Source organism: Heteronotia binoei, chromosome 5, assembly GCF_032191835.1.
Source record: "Heteronotia binoei isolate CCM8104 ecotype False Entrance Well chromosome 5, APGP_CSIRO_Hbin_v1, whole genome shotgun sequence".
Classification (NCBI taxonomy): Eukaryota; Metazoa; Chordata; class Lepidosauria; order Squamata; family Gekkonidae; genus Heteronotia; species Heteronotia binoei.
The window spans coordinates 111,155,791-111,175,795 of NC_083227.1; the positions used below are offsets into that span (position 1 = coordinate 111,155,791).

Genomic DNA, 20,005 nt, shown 5'->3' on the forward strand with positions numbered 1-20,005 from the left:
ATCCGGCCCCCAGCCCACACATTTAAAACCCCGGTATTAGATAATATTGATTGCTTCTTTCATTTGCCAATTTTTATGTTCTTGTCAGCCAAAATATGATTGTTTATGTATAAATGAACCACTGTGGTATTTCTATCTTATCCTGCCTTTTTCTATGTTTGTTTTTCTATGTTTGTTTATATAAAATAAATATATATATAGGGAGAAAAGGTTTTGAGATTGAATTCAAAGAGCCTAGCATGCAGCAAATAACAACAGGGTGCTTTGAGTTGTTTCCTCCCAGCTGACTCACTAGCAAAGCACTTTGCTTCTCATGGGCAGGCACCTCATACCCATGCACTATCGGCTTGGCCACAGACAAAGAATTTTTTCTATCTCTGGGCTTGGCAAACTCTCCCTGTTGGCTGGGCAGGGAACAACCCCTTCCTTTGGAAATGGAAACCAAACAGTACTTCTTCTCCAAATAAAAGTGTCAGTCCTGGGTGCTTCCCACCTCCTTGGAGCCCGGAGAACCTAGACATCATCTTTGCGTCTTCAGGGAACACCCACTCAGAAGCATCTTCTGCTATCACAGGAGTGTGTTTGCCATTAACATTTTGTAACTGGCCCTAGCAACTCCCCCCCCCCCCCAAAAGCTCATTTTGTGGTCACTGCTCTTTCACAAAACTTCCAAAGTGCCCAGAGGCTCAACAAAATTGGTGATTCTTGCTATATGTTACTCTGCCCTCCTCTCAATTTAAATAGTCCTTGGAACAGTGATTTTCCTCTGATCCAGATTAATACCTCTACCAGGATTGTTTTAGCTATAAAACAATCAGAGCCCTTTAAAGCTTATCCCATCCTTTGTTGGCAGGGAGGGAATTAGGATCCCTAATCTTTCCCTCCAGAATAGCATCTGCTGTTAGAAGTATGTATGGGCCAATTGCAACATCCTTGGTGGTTGTTTTTTTTTGTTAAGGTGTCTGGTTGCCCTCACCACTCTGTGGCTTCTGGAAGATACATGAGCATCCTCAGACCTTTTCTTTTGCTACTTGGGGAGTTACTTTTCTTCCTTCTTTAAATTAACAATCAACATTATTTCTACTTTCCTGGGGAGTCTCCCCAACTGTGCAGAACTTCTGTTTTGTTTTGTGGTGACCACATTTTTGTAGGTCCTCCAGGTCTGCTGTTAGAAGTTCAACAGCCTTTGTAGTTTTACCTTTTTGTGGCCAGGTGCCCTCCAGTTCAGAAACTGCCACTTGAGTTCTCTTATGCCCATTCAAAGTTTTTGTCCTCCTTACTGCTAGCTGATGCAAAAACTCAAGGAAATGGATTACACTGAGTATGCCAAATTCCTTATTGGCATGTGTAGGACTTACTGTTTCAATGCTGCTCTTCCTTTTCTGTTCAGGGCATTTTGGGAGTGTTTACCATGGAACATACATAGATCCATCCCAGAGACAGATACGCTGTGCTGTTAAATCCCTGAACCGTGAGTAATTCCTGTTTCCTCTCTAATGACAGCAACTATACTTACTGATCTGTAAAAGGAAACCCAATGAATTCTTGGTGGTTATGCCTCCCCAAGCTGCATCACGGCAATGCCACACTATGTGGTGAACCTTTTCTGGTTTTGTTTTTTGAAAGCCATAAAAAAGGTAAAGGTAGTCCCCTGTCCAAGCACCAGTCATTTCCAACTCTGGGGTGACATCGCATCATGACGTTTTCATGGCAGACTTTTTACAGAGTGGTTTGCCATTGCCTTCCCCAGTCATCTATACTTTCCCCTCAGCAAGCTGGGTACTCATTTTACCAACCTCGGAAGGATGGAAGGCTGAGTCAACCTTGAGCTGGCTACCTGAACCCAGCTTCTGCTGGGATCAAACTCAGGTCATGAACAGAGTGTTTGGACTAAAATGCTACATCTTTTGTGGTATTGAGCAGTTGCAGTTAGATTGGTGCCTGTGAAAATATAATGCAATTGTTGTATAACCTAGCATTTTAATCTTCATATAAAGATGTCCTCCACCCCCCACACTTCAAACAGGACACTAGGGAGACTTGCCTTGTTTTGCATTCTTCTGCTGTTTACTTCATGAAATGCTACAAGGAGGCACATTACTAGCTTAGGTGCCAATTTTATACAGCTATTTGTTACTGTCCCTTTGCCCTGCTATTCCACTCAGAATAGGTGGAGCTAGAGAGGAAGCACTGAAATCAGTGTTCCAGTCAGTGCTGCTAACTATGACATATCATTAACATTTCCCTTATGAAACTCCTTGACACAGTCCCAGGCAGGTTTTGGAGAAGCAGAAACATTCTTGTAGCCAAGTTCTGTACTGTTTCCTAAACATCTGGAATGATAAAGCACAATACCAGCTTCCCAGTGGAGTCAACTATCCTTACGGCTTTGCTGGTTTTTGAGTTTAAAACAATTTTATTGGTAACATATGGTAATAAATCTATATCTTACAAATTAAAAAAAAAACTTCTTTGCTGGTTTTTGAGTGATATGCCATGTGTTACCTGGCAAAGCTTCTTATGAACATAGGCTTGGATCCTACAAATGATTTCTATGAATCTGCCACAATCTGATTTCTATGAATCTATGATAATCTGCCACAAAATGCACTTCCTCTTCCTCTAAAAATTTCTGCTTGCTCAAGATCAATTGTTTTCAAGAACCCTTGCTCAAATGGAATATTCAGCAGAATAGGAAGTATGTTCTGCAGCAGAGTGCATGGCCAAGCCCCAGGAACTTTAAAAAACAGATGCACCCTTATGCCAATTAGATTTAGATTTATTCAGTTCTTGATCTTACAGCTCCTTGCTTCCTGCAGTGTTAACAGCATGCATTCAGGTTATCTGGCTGGGGTGTTATTCCACAGAAATCAATATGTTAATTCTGCCCCCAGTAGTTCATATTGGTGTTGGCAGATTTGAAAAACCCTGCTGCATTTCATTTCTTAATCATTTTGATTCGTTGAGTTTTATATAGCAAATAGATCTGTCACTGCAGTGCCTTCACACTGCCATCTTTGGGGAGGGACGATGGCTCAGTGGTAGAGCATCTGCTTGGTAAGCAGAAGGTCCCAGGTTCAATCCCTGGCATCTCCAACTAAAAGGGTCCAGGCAAATAGGTGTGAAAAACCTCAGCTTGAGACCCTGGAGAGCCGCTGCCAGTCTGAGTAGACAATACTGACTTTGATGGACCGAGGGTCTGATTCAGTATAAGGCAGCTTCATATGTTCATCTTTCCTTCTTGTATCCACCTCCCCTAGGAATCACTGACTTGGAAGAGGTGGAAGAGTTCTTGAAGGAAGGGATTCTGATGAAGAGCTTCCACCACCCCCATGTCCTTTCTCTTATTGGAATTACTCTACCAAAAGAGGGGCTGCCACTGGTAGTGCTACCATACATGAAGCATGGAGATCTGCGACAATTTATCCGTTCTGAGGAGAAGGTGTGTACAGTTCCTCATCTCAAACATTGCTGCTGTGGGAAGTGTTTGGATTATGATATTGCATGGATTCCCCTGTCCCAAAATACATGAAAGGGAGGGGGCTTTCAGAGTGAATTAAAATTAATTCTCCTGTTGCACCCCTTGAGACCCTCACTTTGCATTCCGCTGAGTGTAACAAAAGCATTTTTGGTCATCTTGTTAGCATCCTGATTCTGGACCTATTCTGGGGTTTCTATGGTAGGACCCACTTTTGTGACTAGCTGTTAAGGAAAGAGGGTTCAGAAAGCTGTTGATCTTTCTTTCCTTTTCTTGTAGTTTGATTTTTGCATGCAAGGCTCTTCAACACAGTAGAGCCCCACTCTTCTTCCACAGAACTCCAGTTTCTCTTTCTGTTTAATTAGTACATATTCCTTGTGTCAGAGAGGCTCAACCTCTTGGGGAAGCAGCGGGACTGGTTTCCGGGTGTGGCAGACAGGACGTAGTGAAATCCATCCTGCAATACAGCAGTGTTTGGTTAGCAAAGACATTCTTATCAGGCATCTGGCAGAGCTCTTTGTATGTACAGACAACCTGATCTGCAGCCGTTTCTGTTGCAACAAGGTGTGTGAGCTCCAGGGTCCTTAGAGCAGAGTTTTTTCTTTATTTTCCCCTTTTTGCTGACTTCAAGTCTTCTTGAGCAGGGAAGAACGTGAGCTGGTGGCTGATGCATCTGCTGGTAGAGATGCACTGCAGGCTCTTTTCTCCCTCCCAACCTGGGCAGTGCAGAACTGACTGCTTTCTGTTGAGATCTGCAGTTACACCGTTATCCCACCCCCCTGTCTATTTCACATTGGGAAAACAACCTAAAAGAAAACTGGAGGAATCTCCATTTAGACAGACTGCAGATTCCCGCCCCCCTCCCGTCTACTATCATCTTGCCATGTTTGTTTGCTGAAATCAAATATGTGGTGCGGTGACTAATGCCAAGAAATCAAAGCTTCTGCTGATACAGAGAAAGAAGCTATGCGCCGAGTGTCCAAGGAACTACTAATAAATGGCTTCTTTCCTGCCTTAGCACAAAGCTCTAGCAATGCCCTTCAGCCCTGCAAAGTAGCTCCTAGCAATTCCAGCTCCAGGATGTATTCCTCCCTGTAATTTTGTTGATTATCTTTAATTGGGAGAGTGTGCTCTCTGATGTACAGCAGAGCTAATCTACACTCATGTTTGGAAATCCTCTGTGGACAGAAGTATGCATTACATGTGAATATGTGTAGCAAATCCTGACAGCTTTTGTGGAAAAGCACCAGTGGAAGGAGAAAATTTGAAGCAGAAAAGTGTCTGCCTGATCATTTCCCTGCCTGCCTTTCCCCCCTTGCAATTCCTTTCCCATCTGATTTCCCTCAATAGGTTTTGCCAAGAAGTATCCACTGAAATTGTGGGTATAACCTAAAAACACCACTGGAAATCCCATGGTATGTCCATCTAAGGGCAAAGCATTTACATGTAGGACACAGTATGAAACCCGCATGTTGATTGTCAGATGTGACAGATGCATGTATATATGTAAATTTCTTGCTGGGCATGTTTTCTATGCAGGAAATGTGCAATATAGCACATGAGAGGCTTTTAAAGTGGAATGTCTAAAGCATAAACTTTTAGATCTTGTCTGACACTAGTGGTAGTGCCTGCTATTTAGAAGAGTTTGGAAGAAGGCTGTATAGCATTATTTGCAACTTATAACTAATTAGTACCAAGCAACACAACTCCTTTCCCTCTTTGCCAACTATATTCAATTAGTTGCTTCACATCATCATGCCAAGTTTGAAACTTTTACATGTAAACTTTTACATGTAAACTAAAATGGGTCTGTCTGAAAAGGCAGAAGAAATCCATTAGCAACCAGTTACTAAAATGAAATACAAAGGCAGTTTGAAAAGGATTAATGTCACACTATTCTTGCTGAAATGCCACTTGCAAAGGTACATATCAAAGACTTTAAAGATGCTACTGGGTTACACTTTGAGCTTGCGGGGGGGGGGGGAGCCAATGAAAGCCTGCTCAGACACATACACACACATGAAAAGTGATGGTCATATCTAAGAAGGGAAGATCCAGACTGATTTCCTACACTAATATCACATCAGTGTAGGTTGTTATGTGCCCAGTATGTGTACATCATCAAGTGATAGGCATCTCTGTTTTGCCCTGTGCACAGACAGCAGGGAAGCTTCAACAGGCAGAAGGTTCCCACATCATATTTATGGATCCCACTAGATACATATGCAACCCTTATACACCCAGGAATACCCTCAATTTCCCATCCAAAAGTGATGACTGTAGAAAATTTGTCTTGCATGAAGTAGCCCTGAAATTAACTTCAGCAGTGCTGGCTTGAGGGTGCCACCAGCAAGCAACTCAGCTCTCTAGAGGAGTATAAACTTCAGAGCCAGATGGAAAACTCACTTTAAGTTTCTTGAATGTCAGACAGTCTCCTTTTTTTCTCCTCAGAACCCTACTGTGAAGGATTTAATAGGCTTTGGGTTGCAAGTGGCTCGAGGGATGGAGTACTTGGCCCAGAAGAAGTTTGTACACAGAGACCTTGCTGCCAGAAACTGTATGTAAGTATTGAAACAGGCAGGCCTTTTTGTGAATGCATGCAGAATCTTGCTATGAGGAAATCATTGGTGGGCGGGGTGTGGTGGAGGAGATAGGGAGCTTGTGATGGGCCATAGTCTGACCTAGGCAGCCCAGTTAGGCATCTTATCTTCTACCTAAATGATTTCCAGTGTCTCCACTGGAATATTCTCTTTGGGATGATGGTTGTTATTAAGCTACCCGTGGCTTATTTTAGTTACACCAGATATTGAGCTAACAAATACTGTGCTGTTATCTACTTCATGTAGACTCACCCCTGACTTCAGCAGCTGTGTAGCAACTGTGCCTTAAACTGAGAGAATGGGAGTCAGCCTGGTAGCTCTCTGTTGCTCTTTCAGCTGTAGTGCTTGCTTGTTACCTGTGGCCACAGCTGCTGTGAATAGTGCTGTGTTCAAAAGATGCAGTTCATCTGCCTCCCATGTTTCTCCTGATCCATCTAGTCCTTGTATTTTTCAGGTTAGATGAGACTTTTACAGTGAAGGTGGCAGACTTTGGGTTGGCTAGAGACATTTTTGACAAGGAGTATTACAGTATCCAGCGACACCGTCGAGCCAAGCTTCCAGTCAAATGGATGGCCCTAGAGAGCCTGCAGACCCAAAAATTTACCACCAAGACTGATGTAGTAAGTGCAAATGAAAACAGTGGTTAATATTGACCTACAGGAGCCATGATTCCTATTGTTAGTCCTCAGCTTTTTCCTGTCCACACGAAATCTCCACAGCAAAAGGTGCTGCACGAAAGGTCTGATTGGGAAAGGTTGTTCAGCAGAATCCCACTCCTGCTGAGTCTGCCTTCTGTCTCCCATTTCAGCACCTTTTCCCAAGGTATGAGAATCACATGGGCTTGTTCTTCCTGGGGCAGAAACAAAGTTCTCTTCCTGTGTCAGTTTGGTGAGAGCCAGTTTGGTGTAGTGGTTAAGTGCGTGGACTCTTATTTGGGAGAACCGGGTTTGATTCCCCACTCCTCCACTTGCAGCTGTTGGAATGGCCTTGGGTCAGCCATAGCTCTCGTAGAGTTGTCCTTGAAAGGGCAGCTGCTGTGAGAGCCTCTCAGCCCCACCCACCTCACAGGGTGTCTGTTGTAGGGGGAGAAGATATAGGAGATTGTAAGCCACTCTGATTCAGAGAGAAGGGCGGGGTATAAATCTGCAATTATTCTTCTTCCTTTTCTTCTCTCTGGTTGTCTCCTATGTTTAGAGAGTGCCACTGACTTGAAAACATTCAAAACAGTTTCTCTCTCTCAACCACATACATGCACTGCCTTCTAGACCTCATGGGTCACAACACATCATGTGTCCTATTCTGCTGTTCATCAACAGGAAATAATAGGTTTTGCCTCTGTCTCCTCCCCCCCTCTTTTGGTGCAGTGAAGCTAAAGCTGCAGAAACTGCACATTATTCATTCAGGTGAGATTTGTGAGCAAAAAGATGCAAGGGGAGAGTGTGTGTGTATATACTGTGCTTGGCATTGAGCCAGGGTATGTGAATGATTGAACACAAAGGACCTGATGCAAACTTTTGCCAGTAGATGCCCAAAGGGCAGTTTGGATCAGTACTTTTGATGCAGCAAGAGACATGCTTTCTCTTCCTGTCACTCTCTTAGTGCACATGGCTCTGCACCTCTGAAACTGCAGAGAAGAAAAGGAGGAGGTAACTGGATGTTACCAAAGGTAAAGGTTTATAAACAGTAAGGGGTGGTTGAGGTTGAGCCTAGTGAGCACCAGCCCTTTGACTAGGAGTCTTAACTAGGAGTATGGCAGGGAGGTTAATGCTATGTTAATGTCAAAGTGATGTTAACGTCAAAAGCACTATCTAAATGCTAAGCAAACAAGCAGGCCAAGTGCTGTAGCTGGCTGCTGCAGCAGCAGGAATGTGTAGTGGTGGTGGAGAGGCCACCTTCAAGGCCTGGCAGATCTCAAGTATGATGGGCAAGGAAGAACTATTACGTCCCAGGAGCTCCACCATTCATTGGGTGGATGTGTCAAAATGTCCAAGGCAATTCCGTGCTCTCATGAACATATTGGCAGCTTATGCCATAAAACATCCTCCCCCCCCCCCCGCTTTTGACTGTGTACTCAGCTGCATGAACAACCCCGATTCCATTGATGAATATTTTTATCAACCTGTATGTGAAAAGGCACATCTTAACACTGCAGAACTGTTTTGTGCTAATTTAATGGGAAGAGGTGAAGAATTCTGAGGAATCGTGTTGGGAGCACTTTTCTTAGCTGTTTCACTCCACCTGTGGGTTCTAGATGGGGCCATCTGTTTTCTGCTCTGAAGTGTTCTGATCAATACATCTCACTCTTCTGCCCAGTGGTCCTTTGGGATCCTCATGTGGGAGCTGATGACACGAGGGGCCTCCCCATACCCAGGAGTGGATCCATATGATATAACCCGCTACTTGTTGCAAGGAAGGCGGCTGCCCCAGCCTGAGTACTGCCCAGATTCTCTGTGAGTATATGAACTTTTGATAGGGCTTTCCAAAAGGCTACTCTCAGGAGGGAAACCCCTTGTATTCTGTAGAGCAGGAGTGTTGGATTCATTTGTTATGAGGGCCGGATCTGACATAAACGAGACCTTGATGGGCCGGGCCATGTTGGGCTGGACCATGTGCGTACCTATTTAAGATTAGGTAGCAGAGATATAAACTTTATAAAGGACACAGACAAAAACAATTTAAAAACTTAAAACATGCTTAAAACATTAGCATGCATTAGTCTTAAGGTGTTTTCTTTGTATTTCTCCCATGGGATCCAGGGAATTGGGCAAAGGAAGCTCTGGCTCTTTCCTGCCTTCTCCAGGGGACCAGGAGGGGGAGGAGACTCAGCCAATAGAAAGAAGAGAGGCTTGGCTCAGTAGCTCTGCTGTGCGATTGTGATAGCCTGGCAAAGCACTCTTCCTTCCCCCTTCCCCAAGGGAGGAGCTTTAGCCAATGGAGAAAATAGAGGTTTTGTTCTGTAGTTCCTGTGTGATTGAGCATGCCTTTCAAAGTAAGCTGTTACACAGAAGGAAGCAAGAGAGAGGGAGAAGGGAGCAGATGACAGCCAGGTGCTCAGGGGCCTGATAGGAACCCTCCGGGGGCCTGATTCGGCCCCTTGGCCAGATGTTTGACACCCCTGCTGTAGAGCGATAAGATAAGATAGCATCCAGCTTTTTTCTAAGTCCTTCAAGTAAGAACTAGACCAGACATATCTCAAAGAATACAAGGAGAAGAAATCACCTAAGTCAGGCAGGGTGTCTCAAATTCTATGCGAAATAAAACAATCCAAGGGATTTGAAACTGGGGAAGAATGCAGATCTGGGAGTATATTTGGTTGAGGATATGATAGAGGGGAAGGTTAAAAAGGGTGCATGAGAACAATGAATGAGATGATGGCTGCACACTAAGCTGTGATGTGCTGCTGTGGGCTTGCATGTGACTTGTTTCATATGCCCACCTGCTCATTTTACCCCTTCTAGCACAGAACATGATTAAGGATTTGTTTAAAATCAGTTCCAGTTCATGATAACCTACAAATACAGGTGTCCAGGTGAATCAGAGTTTGCTTATACCCCCTTTCATACATCATAGGGAACCGGAGTTAGTTTCAAACCAGGAATGCTTAATTATACTCAGTGTACAAAAGGAGGGGAGTGTACAGGCATGAGAAACTAGTTGCCTTTGTGCTTGCTTGTGGCAAATCTTACTTTAGCACAATGTCTGGATGCAGGGGATATGGGCCAATGATAGGTATGCTTGAGGGACACAAATGAAAGGGCCATGGGAAAAGTTGTCTCATGTCACAACTTTTATCTGACTTTTACCTGGCCCTTACAACTGTGACTGCTAGAACTGCACAACTGTCTGATTGAGCAAGAGCTTACTCAGTTCAGGTGGGCAAAGAGATGAAGAGTTGAACAATGGTTCAGTGGGAGAAAATTTTATTCCAAAATATTAATACCCCAATGCATTTCATGTTAAGCTTCAGGGGGATCTGTGAAATATAAACATAGCAACGTTCCCAGCTGGTTTTGTGGCAGTGTTGCTGTGTTTGTATTCTACAGATCCCCCTGAAGAAGCTTAATGCAAAATGCACAGGAGTTATTAATATTGTGGAATAAAATTATCTTCCCATTGCACTGTGGTCGGTTTTTCATCTCTTTGATCCGATTGGAGAGGCCCTTTGTTTTCTTCTGTTCAGATGAGGCAAATTACCGATACGTTATGATTTTTATGTTGTGGTTTTGCTCTCATCACCTGGCAAATTGTATTTCTGGTGAAGGGGCCTTCTGCATGTTAAACAATCTGATTTGATGAGATTGCTAAGTGTACATTGGCTAGGGAGACAAACTTGGTGAGCCTCTTTTGATTAGATCCTGCCATGTAGCAACTGCAACCCCCCCCCCCCCCCAAAAAAAAAACCCCTACAGCTCTCTCAAAAAAGTATCTGGGATTCTTGAAAAGCCCAGAAACTCTGTGCTATAATGTTAAATTCTTCACTGCATGGCGTTGTCATGATCTTCCAGATTCATAGACCCTCTGAGTAAGCCCTCGTTTTCTACACAACTCCCAGCTCCACAGAGAGATATCTAAGATGGCATCCCCTTCCCACTTCCATACGTCTGCTGTGACATCTCCCCTCAGCTCTCTGTGGCATAAAATAATCCTGGGGCATACCATAGAACTAGAAGTGGGGGAAAGGGTCATTGCCCATGGTTGGGGGATCTGGGAATATTAAAGCCTAAGGCTGAGGAGTTGAGAATGGGGGGTAGCTCATTTGAATGGCAGGGGGAGAGGAGTGCTGCCATTAATTGCTCTTCATATGTGGAGGACATGGTCGATGTCTAGGCACTACCATAAATACTCTACTGTCCTTGGGATCTGAAATGATTATGCCTGTCCTGTGAGTTTCCCTGTTGTAATATAGTTGCATTTATTTGAGACAGGTACACATTGATGCTGAACTGCTGGGCCCCAAGTCCTGAGGAACGACCAACTTTCTCTATCCTGATCCAGGAATTGGAGCATATCGTGTCTTGTCTAAAAGGGGAACATTACATCAACCTCAATGTTACCTATGTCAACCTCGATCAAGGCCATCCATTCATTGCCACAGTCCACTGTGAAGATGAACTGGACTCTAGTGAAGGAGAGGCTGCTTCTGTGTGCTAAGTAGATACTCTGAGAGAACCCATTCAAATCTAGCAAAGGCCTGTACTGGAAGTCTTTCAACGGCTTCACTTCACAGTCTGAGAATACTTCCTGATTCTTACTTCTTGACTTGCAGCAGTCACTAGTGGTCCTCAGTCTTCCATTTAGACACCACCTATTATGTCAGTGCCTTGTGGATTCAAGAAAGCCACAAACAAGACCTTCTGAGATAACCTCTGCTCTTCTGGCTGGGGTGGGGATGGTGATTAAAAGAAAAAAAGCAGAGATAAGCTCATACCTTGCATACGATGTGGGGCAGGTCCCCTTAAGCTCTCCCAAAGATACACGTTAATAATACCTGTGAACTTGTGTGCAGGGCTGTGTTTATTACTATGAAATAATTTAATGTCTCAGCCTGTGGCTGAATTTGTATATAAAGGAATAAACTGGCCATATGTGCTGTTTATATCAGGATTAGTATTGTTCAGCATGCCATTTTGTGTCCATTCTCTCTCATGGCATACATATACACTGTATTTGTTTGGGCTGGAGGTCAGTTTTGATAAGCTGATGGGAGGGGCCATGGCTCAGTGGTAGAGCATCAGTTTAGCATGCAGAAGGCTCCAGGTTCAAAACCCAGCATCTCCAATTAAGAGGTCCAGGCAGTAGGTGATGTGAAAGACTACCTGAGACCTTGGAGAGTGGCTGCCAGTATGAGTAGACAATACTGATGTTGATGGACCACAGTCTGATTCGGTATGAGGCTGCTTCATGAGTTGGTCCACTTATGCATGCCCCAGAGTGAAGCATCTGTACTTTCACTATGCATGTTGCAGTCAGTCTCCTGAGACCCAGTAAGGGATAATGGTTAGAATGTCAGACTAGGACTGCAACTGAAACATGACTTCGGACTAGTCACACACTCTTGACCTAATCGCAGGGCTTTTTTGTAGCAGGAACTCCTTTGCATATTAGGCCATACTTCCCTGATGTAGCCAATCCTCCAAGAGCTTACAGGGCTCTTAGTACAGGGCCTACTTAAGCTCCAGGAGGATTGGCTACATCAGGGGTGTGTGGCCTAATATGCAAAGGAGTTCCTGCTACAAAAGAAAGCCCTGCCTAACTATATCTCACAGGGTTGTTGTGATGGAACCTCCACTAATCTACTTTGTTAGGAACCTCTACTAATCTACTTTGCAAGTTCTCCAGTCTCATTTTAGAAAATTCTGCTTTCTTGGGAAGACAAATAATAATTAGTACTGCATCAGTGTAAGGAGTCTTGGGGCACCTTATAGACTAGCAAGCTTTTATGGACTGCAGCCTGCTTCCATAGATGCATGTAGACAAGCTAAGACAAATAGATAAGTAAATCCAGTGATTGATTTCTCACAACGCTCAAGGGCAGTAGAGAAGCCCCTAAGAGAAGCTCCTTTGAAGCTCAATTGAAAAACTTTGAAGAAAAAACACCACAACTCTATTATGAGCTACACATATGTCAATTATGACTAGAAAGGCTCCTTAAGTATAGAAGATCTTAAGTATTTCTGAAGTAGGTCCCGGTGTTGAACCAAGAGCCCACATGTCTCTGTGCATGCACACACACACATATCAAAGCTGTATTTAAACTTACTGGCATTCTTTGTTTTGTAATGGCTTGACTGTTCACAGTCAATTGCTGTTCTAGTTTGAAGGAAGCTGGCAGATGCTCCTCTGAGCACAAACACCCTATTTAAAAGCTTTCTTAATAACAGCAAATTGTTCCTTAAATTTGTGCTTCTTCTGCTTGACTAAATCAAGCTTATTGCTAATAAGAACATTAAATGCTGCCTCTTTCTCAGCATCTGTCAAGTCATGTGCGATGGCTCAGCAGCCATACTGGTTACAGCAGTGGAGGAGACCCTTCCTCTCAGGCCCTTGATAGAAAAAGGCAGGATTGCAAAAGTAGTCAAAGGGTGCCACTTTATATTACGGTACCTTGTTTGAACCAGTAGAGGGCAACAGCACTGAAGGATTAAGAAATTTGAATTGCAGCTGGGGGACATGAAGAAAATGACTTGCTTAGCACCAATGTTCACACTGTGCAATGTGATGTGTTCAGACCAGTCCACTCAGGTTCATGTTAGGTATAGATAGGACTCACATAGAATTGAGCATTCGGGCCACACTGGTTGTCCATTTGAATACAATGTGGTCAGAAATATGTGGCAAAGAACAGAAAAGGAAGGGGCCCAAAACCCCAAGAAATATTAAGAACCTAAAGTAGGCTTCCCAACCCTCCCGCCCTGGCGGGGGGCCCCAGAATTTCCACCCTCTTCCCCCGCTCCCCAAAAAAACGGAAGGGGGGGAAATGGCGGCGGGGAGCATGGCGAGCCGCCTGATCCTGGGCGCCGCGCCGCTGCCGCCCCCTCCCCGCCCACCGCAGCTGCTCCTCCGAGATGGGCCCAGGCTGAGCCCATCTTGGAGGAGCAGGCAAAACCAGAGAAGGAGAGGGCGAGGCAGGCCAGGAGCATGGCGAGCCGCGAATCCGGGCCCTTCTAGGACCCGGATTTGCGGCTCGCCACGCCCCCGGCCCGCCTCCACCACCCCCTCCACTTCCACCCCAGAGGCGGAGCGGGCGAGGCCGCCGCGCCGCTGCCGCCTCTTCTCTGCTCGCCGTGGCTGTTCCTCCGAGATGGGCTAAGCCTGAGCCCATCTCGGAGGAGCAGCCACGGCAAGCGGAGAAGAGGCCGCCGTGCCGCTGCCGCCTCTTCTCCGCTTGCTGTGGCTGCTCCTCCGAGATGGGCTCAGGCTGAGCCCATCTCGGAGGAGCAGCCACGGCGAGCGGAGAAGAGGCGGCAGCTGCGGGGCGGCTCGCCACGCTCCCCGGCGCCGTTTCCCCCCTCCTTCCTAGCTCCACCCCAGTGTCTCCTGGCTCCACCCCCAAAGTCCCCAGATATTTCTGGGGTTGGACTTGGCAACCCTAACCTAAAGGGTTAAATAATACAAATAGGAGGACTCAATCTTAAAATCAATAGATATAGAACATTAACATACAGATAATACAGGTTATTAAAAATTGCATGTGTTTGTTTCGAACAATTTAAAAACAGTTATAGGCCTAACTGTAGCCTAGGCTTCCCAACCCTCCTGCCCTGGCGGGGGACCCCTGAATTTTCAGCCTCCTCCCCCGCTCTTAAAAAATCTGGGAGCGGGGGGAGAGAGAACATACCTGTAGGCATCATGTTGTTTTACAGCTTGGGATCCGTTTTTAAGGCTGCACAGGAAACAGGACTGGCCCTTTAAGGCTGCACAGGAAACAGAAACAGCCCCTCCCTTTCTTTTCCTGTGCAGCCTTACTTTCGTTTTCCCAGCAAGCACATTCTGCTGGAAGAAGACCAAGTAAGGTAAGTGTTTGTGTGTGTGAGAGAGAGAGAGAGGGAGGGGGCAGAGAGGGGGGATTCCCTGGTATGGAGGCCCTCCCCCCCTTTAGAAAGCGTGGGGGGGAGGGAAATGTCTACTAGGCACTCTATTATTCCCTATGGAGAACGATTCCCATAGAGAATAATGGGGAATTGATCCATGGGTATTGGGGGCTCTGGGGGGGCTATTTTTTGAGGTAGAGGCACCAGATTTTTAGTATAGCAGCTAGTGCCTCTCCCCAAAATACCCCCCAAGTTTAAAAAATATTGGACCAGAGGGTCCAATTCTATGAGCCCCAAAAGATGGTGCCCCTATCCTTAATTATTTCCTATGGAAGAAAGGAATTTAAAAAGGCATGCTGTCCCTTTAAATGTGATGGCCAGAACTCCCTTGGAGTTCAATTATGCTTGTCACATCTTTGTTCCTGGCTCCACCCCCAATGTCTCCTGGCTCCACCCCCCAAAGTCCCCAGATTTTTCTTTAATTGGACTTGGCAACCCTACTGTAGCCTCAATAAGAATTAAAATTGTGCAGTATTCACAAACAGGACCTTATGTGACCCAATGTGTTTCAGCCAACTGGCCGCCTTCAGTGGTCAAGCAAAGGCTTAGGCTTACCAGCCCCCAGTTCTCAGCGAAGGATCCCCTGGTTTTACAGGCTCCTCCCCACCCCAGCCAGTTGGCTGGAAGGGGAAGCCTCGCCCCAACAGCCATGATGTGCCTTTCCATCTCGTCAGGTTTAGAAACTTGCAAACTTCTTGTGTTTTGGAAGGCATGTGTGTGTACTTTTAAATCTCAGTGAGACTAAAGCTGCAGGAGGGGCGAGCAGGCAGAGCCACATGGCTCTTCCCAGTGAGTGTGTGTGAGAGGAAGAGAGAGACCCCAGTCCCTCTATTTGTTTTGCATTGGTTTCAGAAGTCGTTTGCATAGTAAAAGGGATAGTAAAGAGTTAACTAAAACCTGATTGTGGGATGAAGGAAAACTCCACCCCGTTGAATGCTCTGCTTCGTACTTTCATTTTCCTGTGTTAGTCTGAAGAAGTTGGTTGAAATACAGCAACAGGGCTGGCCCACCCATTAGACAAATTAGGCATTTGCTTTAGGGCAAAGCTGCACAACCTAGGGCTGGCCCTGTTCAGCAGACTGCTACATCCAGCAACTCCCATGAGTAAATTGCCCCAATGAGATCACAAAAGTGTGAGCTTGCAGACTGTTTATTTTGGCTGCTTTGTGTGTGTGTAAATGTAAAACTATTGAGAAAAAGCCAATTAAAAATACTTATAATAATTATCAGTGGCTCAAGGCTAAGAGGTACAATAGAAGCCTCAAAATCACCTTATGGTCCTAATCAGGTGCATATACCTTAGATAGTACTGCAAGAATATGCCTGAAAAAATTAAACCTATGTTCTTATCACCAATTTTAATAATCATAATAACATTTCTAGACTAATTTACTCAATAAGGAAAAGAAAATTAGTTACCTTCCTACTTTTGTCTGAAAGATGCAGTTTCAAATGTAATCTAGAGCTCATGTGTTGTAATGGTGTGTAGTGTAAAATGGCAGGTGTTGTATCTTTTTATATGTCAAGTCATTGGATGATGCAATCAGAATGCGGGTAAAAATAGTACAGGGGAAATTTCTCAACCCATATACCAGTGAGAAATATGAAAAAGGGAGAAATTGCAATAAACATGTTATAAAAACATGTTATTAGACACATAACCAGTCCACTTCCTCATTTAGATCATGTGGAGTCAAAGTTTGTAGAGTGTTAAACTAGTAAGTTTCCCTTGCTCTCAGACATGGCAAAAGTTGTACGTTAGGAGCTTGGATGTTTTCCAAAACAAAGAAGTACAGGTGTTTATCAGTATGCCCAGGGCCATGAAATGATCAACCAAAGGGGCCTTCCATCTTCATAATCTGTGTTCACAATTTTTTTTTAATTGCTCTAGTAGTATAGGCTACATACGCAAGATCACATTGGGGCCTATAACTGTTTTTAAATCATTTGTAATAAATGCATGTATTTTTGATAACCTGTATTACCTATATCTTAATACTCTTATCTACTGATTTTAAGATTGGGCCCTCCTATTTGTATTTACTTAACCTTTTAGGTTCTTAATTTAGAAATAAGTGGCACCTTTATGTTGCCACAGAACTCTTCCTTATTTCTGTTCACAGTGGCAAGAACTCTATCCCATCAATAATCTAGCTCACAGGAATGATATAGAAGTATGCCCTATTGATATCAATGAAATTACACCCAACTGATGTGTGTAGTATGAGACCTACATTTAGCATATGCATTTTAAGATATATCCCACTCTATCCAAAGGGTTCTGTGCAAATAATACAAAAATAGGACACAGATAGATCATAGGACCCCTACAGTTGCCAGCCTTCAGATGGTGGGTGGAAATCTCCCACTATTAGAACTGATCTCCAGGTGACAGGGATCAGTTCACCTGAACAAAACGGTCAGTATGGAAGGTGGGCTCTATGACATTATACCCCATTAAGTTTCTCCCCTCCCCAAACCCTGCCCTCCTCAGGCTCCACTCCCCAAAACCTCCAAGAATTTCCCAACCCAGAGTTGACCACCTTAGAGACTGCCCCCCCCCCAAAAATATAGTAATCTCATAATGTTTGAAAAATACAATCATATGTATTTTCTTGTTCTATATATCTCCTCCTACCTGTTCCATCAACTTTTATATCGTCTAACCTTCTGAGGATTCTCAGAATAGCTCCATAGGAAGTCTGGAGACTAATTTTATGGGTACATTTGCAAGAACATCTCCCCAGTGGCTCACTTTCTCATTGGTGCCTCTTAGGACAGCCATGGTACATCAGTATTTTACATGCCTGCTTTTGGGGGGAGATGTTCCAATCTAAGAGAACAATAGTGTCTTCCCTCCTTGATCCTTGCAGGCAGTGTCTTCACTGCTACACTGAAAAAGTCCTATGAAACCAGGAGCGGAACTAAAATGCTCATATCCTCCTCACTTGTGATTTTATGAAGACTAATGTTGCCAAGTTTCATGGTAGTGTTTAATCGATGGTATGCTGCCTCTACTCTTTCATATAGCAATTCCCAGTTACTCAAAAGGGGAAATAGCTGGAAATGATGGTAAGTCTTTGCACCCCCTTTGTAGTGATTGAAGGAGGAGTTTCTGAACTGCACCATTCCTCCTTAAATAACAAAGGATTAAGTGGATAAGGTATAATAGTAAACAGGAATATTTTAATAACAAGGCAAAAAAAATACCTTGAATGACAGAAGATAAAGCTAAGAAAACACAGCAGAAGACAAATCAAGCATGAAAGAAAATATGTGTAAGCAAATTATGCTAGGATGCTTAAACTCTTAACAGCTGGAGATGGAAAAGTAAGCCTTCTTGCGTCTAGAAAGTGAGGTTCCAAATATGTGTCCTTCCCATCATTGATTGCCTAGGAGGAAGAATGCCCTCCCTCTCAGGAGAAAAGTTCCTAGTTTCAAAAAAAGCTAGGGTTCTCATTAGCCCAGTGATTTGAAGGATAAACATTTAGGTTACATTTCAAATTGGCACGAATGCTTAGAGATGTCACTGAAGAAAAAAAAGAACAACCTCCAGTCTTTGGGTCTGATATTGCAAAAAAAAAAAAAAAGGCTGCTCTTTGGTTAAGATGACTATCTGAGTTCGTTCATAAAACATACATTATCTCTTTCATAAATGCAGTTCTAAATGTTCATTAAACATTGCCTTATCCTGAAACTTATTCAGCATCTTCATTAGTCAGGAGGACGAAAGAGTAGACACTTGCCAAATTTCACAAAACTGTGATAGATGCTTATTATATGTAAGGTTTGCAGTCTACTCACAATAGCTTCAATAAAATGGAGCATTGGGCTAGTTATATAAGAGCAAAGTAAATGAGCATGTGTAAAATTTTACACATGGGGAAAACTACACTCACAAATATATTTTTATGAATGTATTTCAATTAGATTCTTTATGGATTATTGATAGCACGGGCAGTAAGATTTCTGGAACAGAGGTTATAGTAGATAACAAATTGCATGTGTTAAGAATATGTTATTGTAGCATTTTTAAGTTTGAGATTATACAAATTGGGGACTTGCAAGTGGACATTTCATTCCCCCCCATTTCCTCTTTCTCTTCCCTGAAAGCCCCTATAGCAGGGGTGACCAAACTTGCTTAAAGTAAGAGCCACATAACATCAGATGTTTGAGAGTCACAAGGAAGGAAGGAAAATAGATGGGAGAGGGAGAGGTGGAAATAAAGCAACTTTAAATGCATTCTCCAAGCCACCAGCTGACGGATAAGACACAAGCGCTTTCTCCAAGCTGGCAGACAGGATGGTGGGGGCTTCAAGAGCCACACAATATGTGTGAAAGAGCCACGTGTGGCTCCCAAGCCAGTTTGCCCACCCCTGCCCTATTAGCCTCTCCCTTTTTCTGTTTCCTTCCCACCCACCAGCCATCTTACCATTATTTGCCCCACTCTATTCAGTTTTCCCTCCTTTCCTACAGCTGGCTGCCTCTCCCAGGGAAAAGTCTGGCCAAGTTGCACAGTACCAGCTGCTAGGCCAGGCCCAGTTGTATGGTGGGAAACTTGCAAAGACTTCTATGAGGCATCTCATTTCACCTCCCCCTTTATTTCCTCTTTCCCTCTTTCTGGAAACCCCTCTACCCACACCTTTCCCTGTTTCCTTCGTCTCTTCCCACCCCTACTCACCAATCTATATTTTCAGGTATACTTATTATTTACTATATTTATACCCCACCCTTTTCTACAATAGGAATTGAAAGCAATTTATATCATTATCCATTTTATCTTCACCAGGGCTTTTTTTTTTAAAGTAAAAGCCAAGCAGAAACTCATTTATATATTGGGCCACCCCCCTGACATCACCATTTTTTCTCACAGAGCTTTTTTGTAGGGAAAAAACCAGCAGGAATTCATTTGCATATTAGGCTACACCCCTGACACCAAGCCAGCTGGAACTGCGTTCCTGTACGTTACCGCTCAAAAAAAGCTCTGATCTTAACCATGAGCTAAGTTAGGCTGAGAGTGTGTTGCTGGCCAAATGTCACCCACGAAACTTTCTAGGCAGAGTGTGCATTCAAGCCTGGATCTCCCAGATCCTAGTCTGAAACCAACCACTATAATACCCTAGCTTCCATGGGGTGGCTGCTATTAAAAAGAGACAAGCAGTCAGGCCTGTGTGAGCATGCAAGCTATAAGGATCAAGTTACCCAAAAATTGCTGTCAGGTCTGTACCCTGTGATTCCCCCTTCAAAGGCCAAAATAGTCCTTTCCTCCCCTTACTTTTACTGACAGAAAACAAGGTTTCAACATGTAATACTGCCTAGTTGCCTAGCAGTGGCCA

General features: G+C 44.0%; 1 protein-coding gene across 1 annotated transcript in view; it reads left to right on the plus strand.

Moving 5' to 3' along the window:
• The window catches only part of MST1R (macrophage stimulating 1 receptor), a 77,658-nt gene extending 65,976 nt beyond the window's left edge, over positions 1-11,682 (plus strand). Inside the window, exons 16-21 of the mRNA XM_060240065.1 lie at positions 1,391-1,471; positions 3,261-3,442; positions 5,930-6,039; positions 6,533-6,698; positions 8,392-8,528; positions 11,004-11,682. Coding sequence (XP_060096048.1) covers positions 1,391-1,471; positions 3,261-3,442; positions 5,930-6,039; positions 6,533-6,698; positions 8,392-8,528; positions 11,004-11,229 — 902 coding nt within the window. The 3' untranslated portion in view covers positions 11,230-11,682. The remainder of the gene's footprint in view (positions 1-1,390; positions 1,472-3,260; positions 3,443-5,929; positions 6,040-6,532; positions 6,699-8,391; positions 8,529-11,003) is intronic.
• The last annotated feature ends 8,323 nt before the right edge of the window (positions 11,683-20,005 follow it).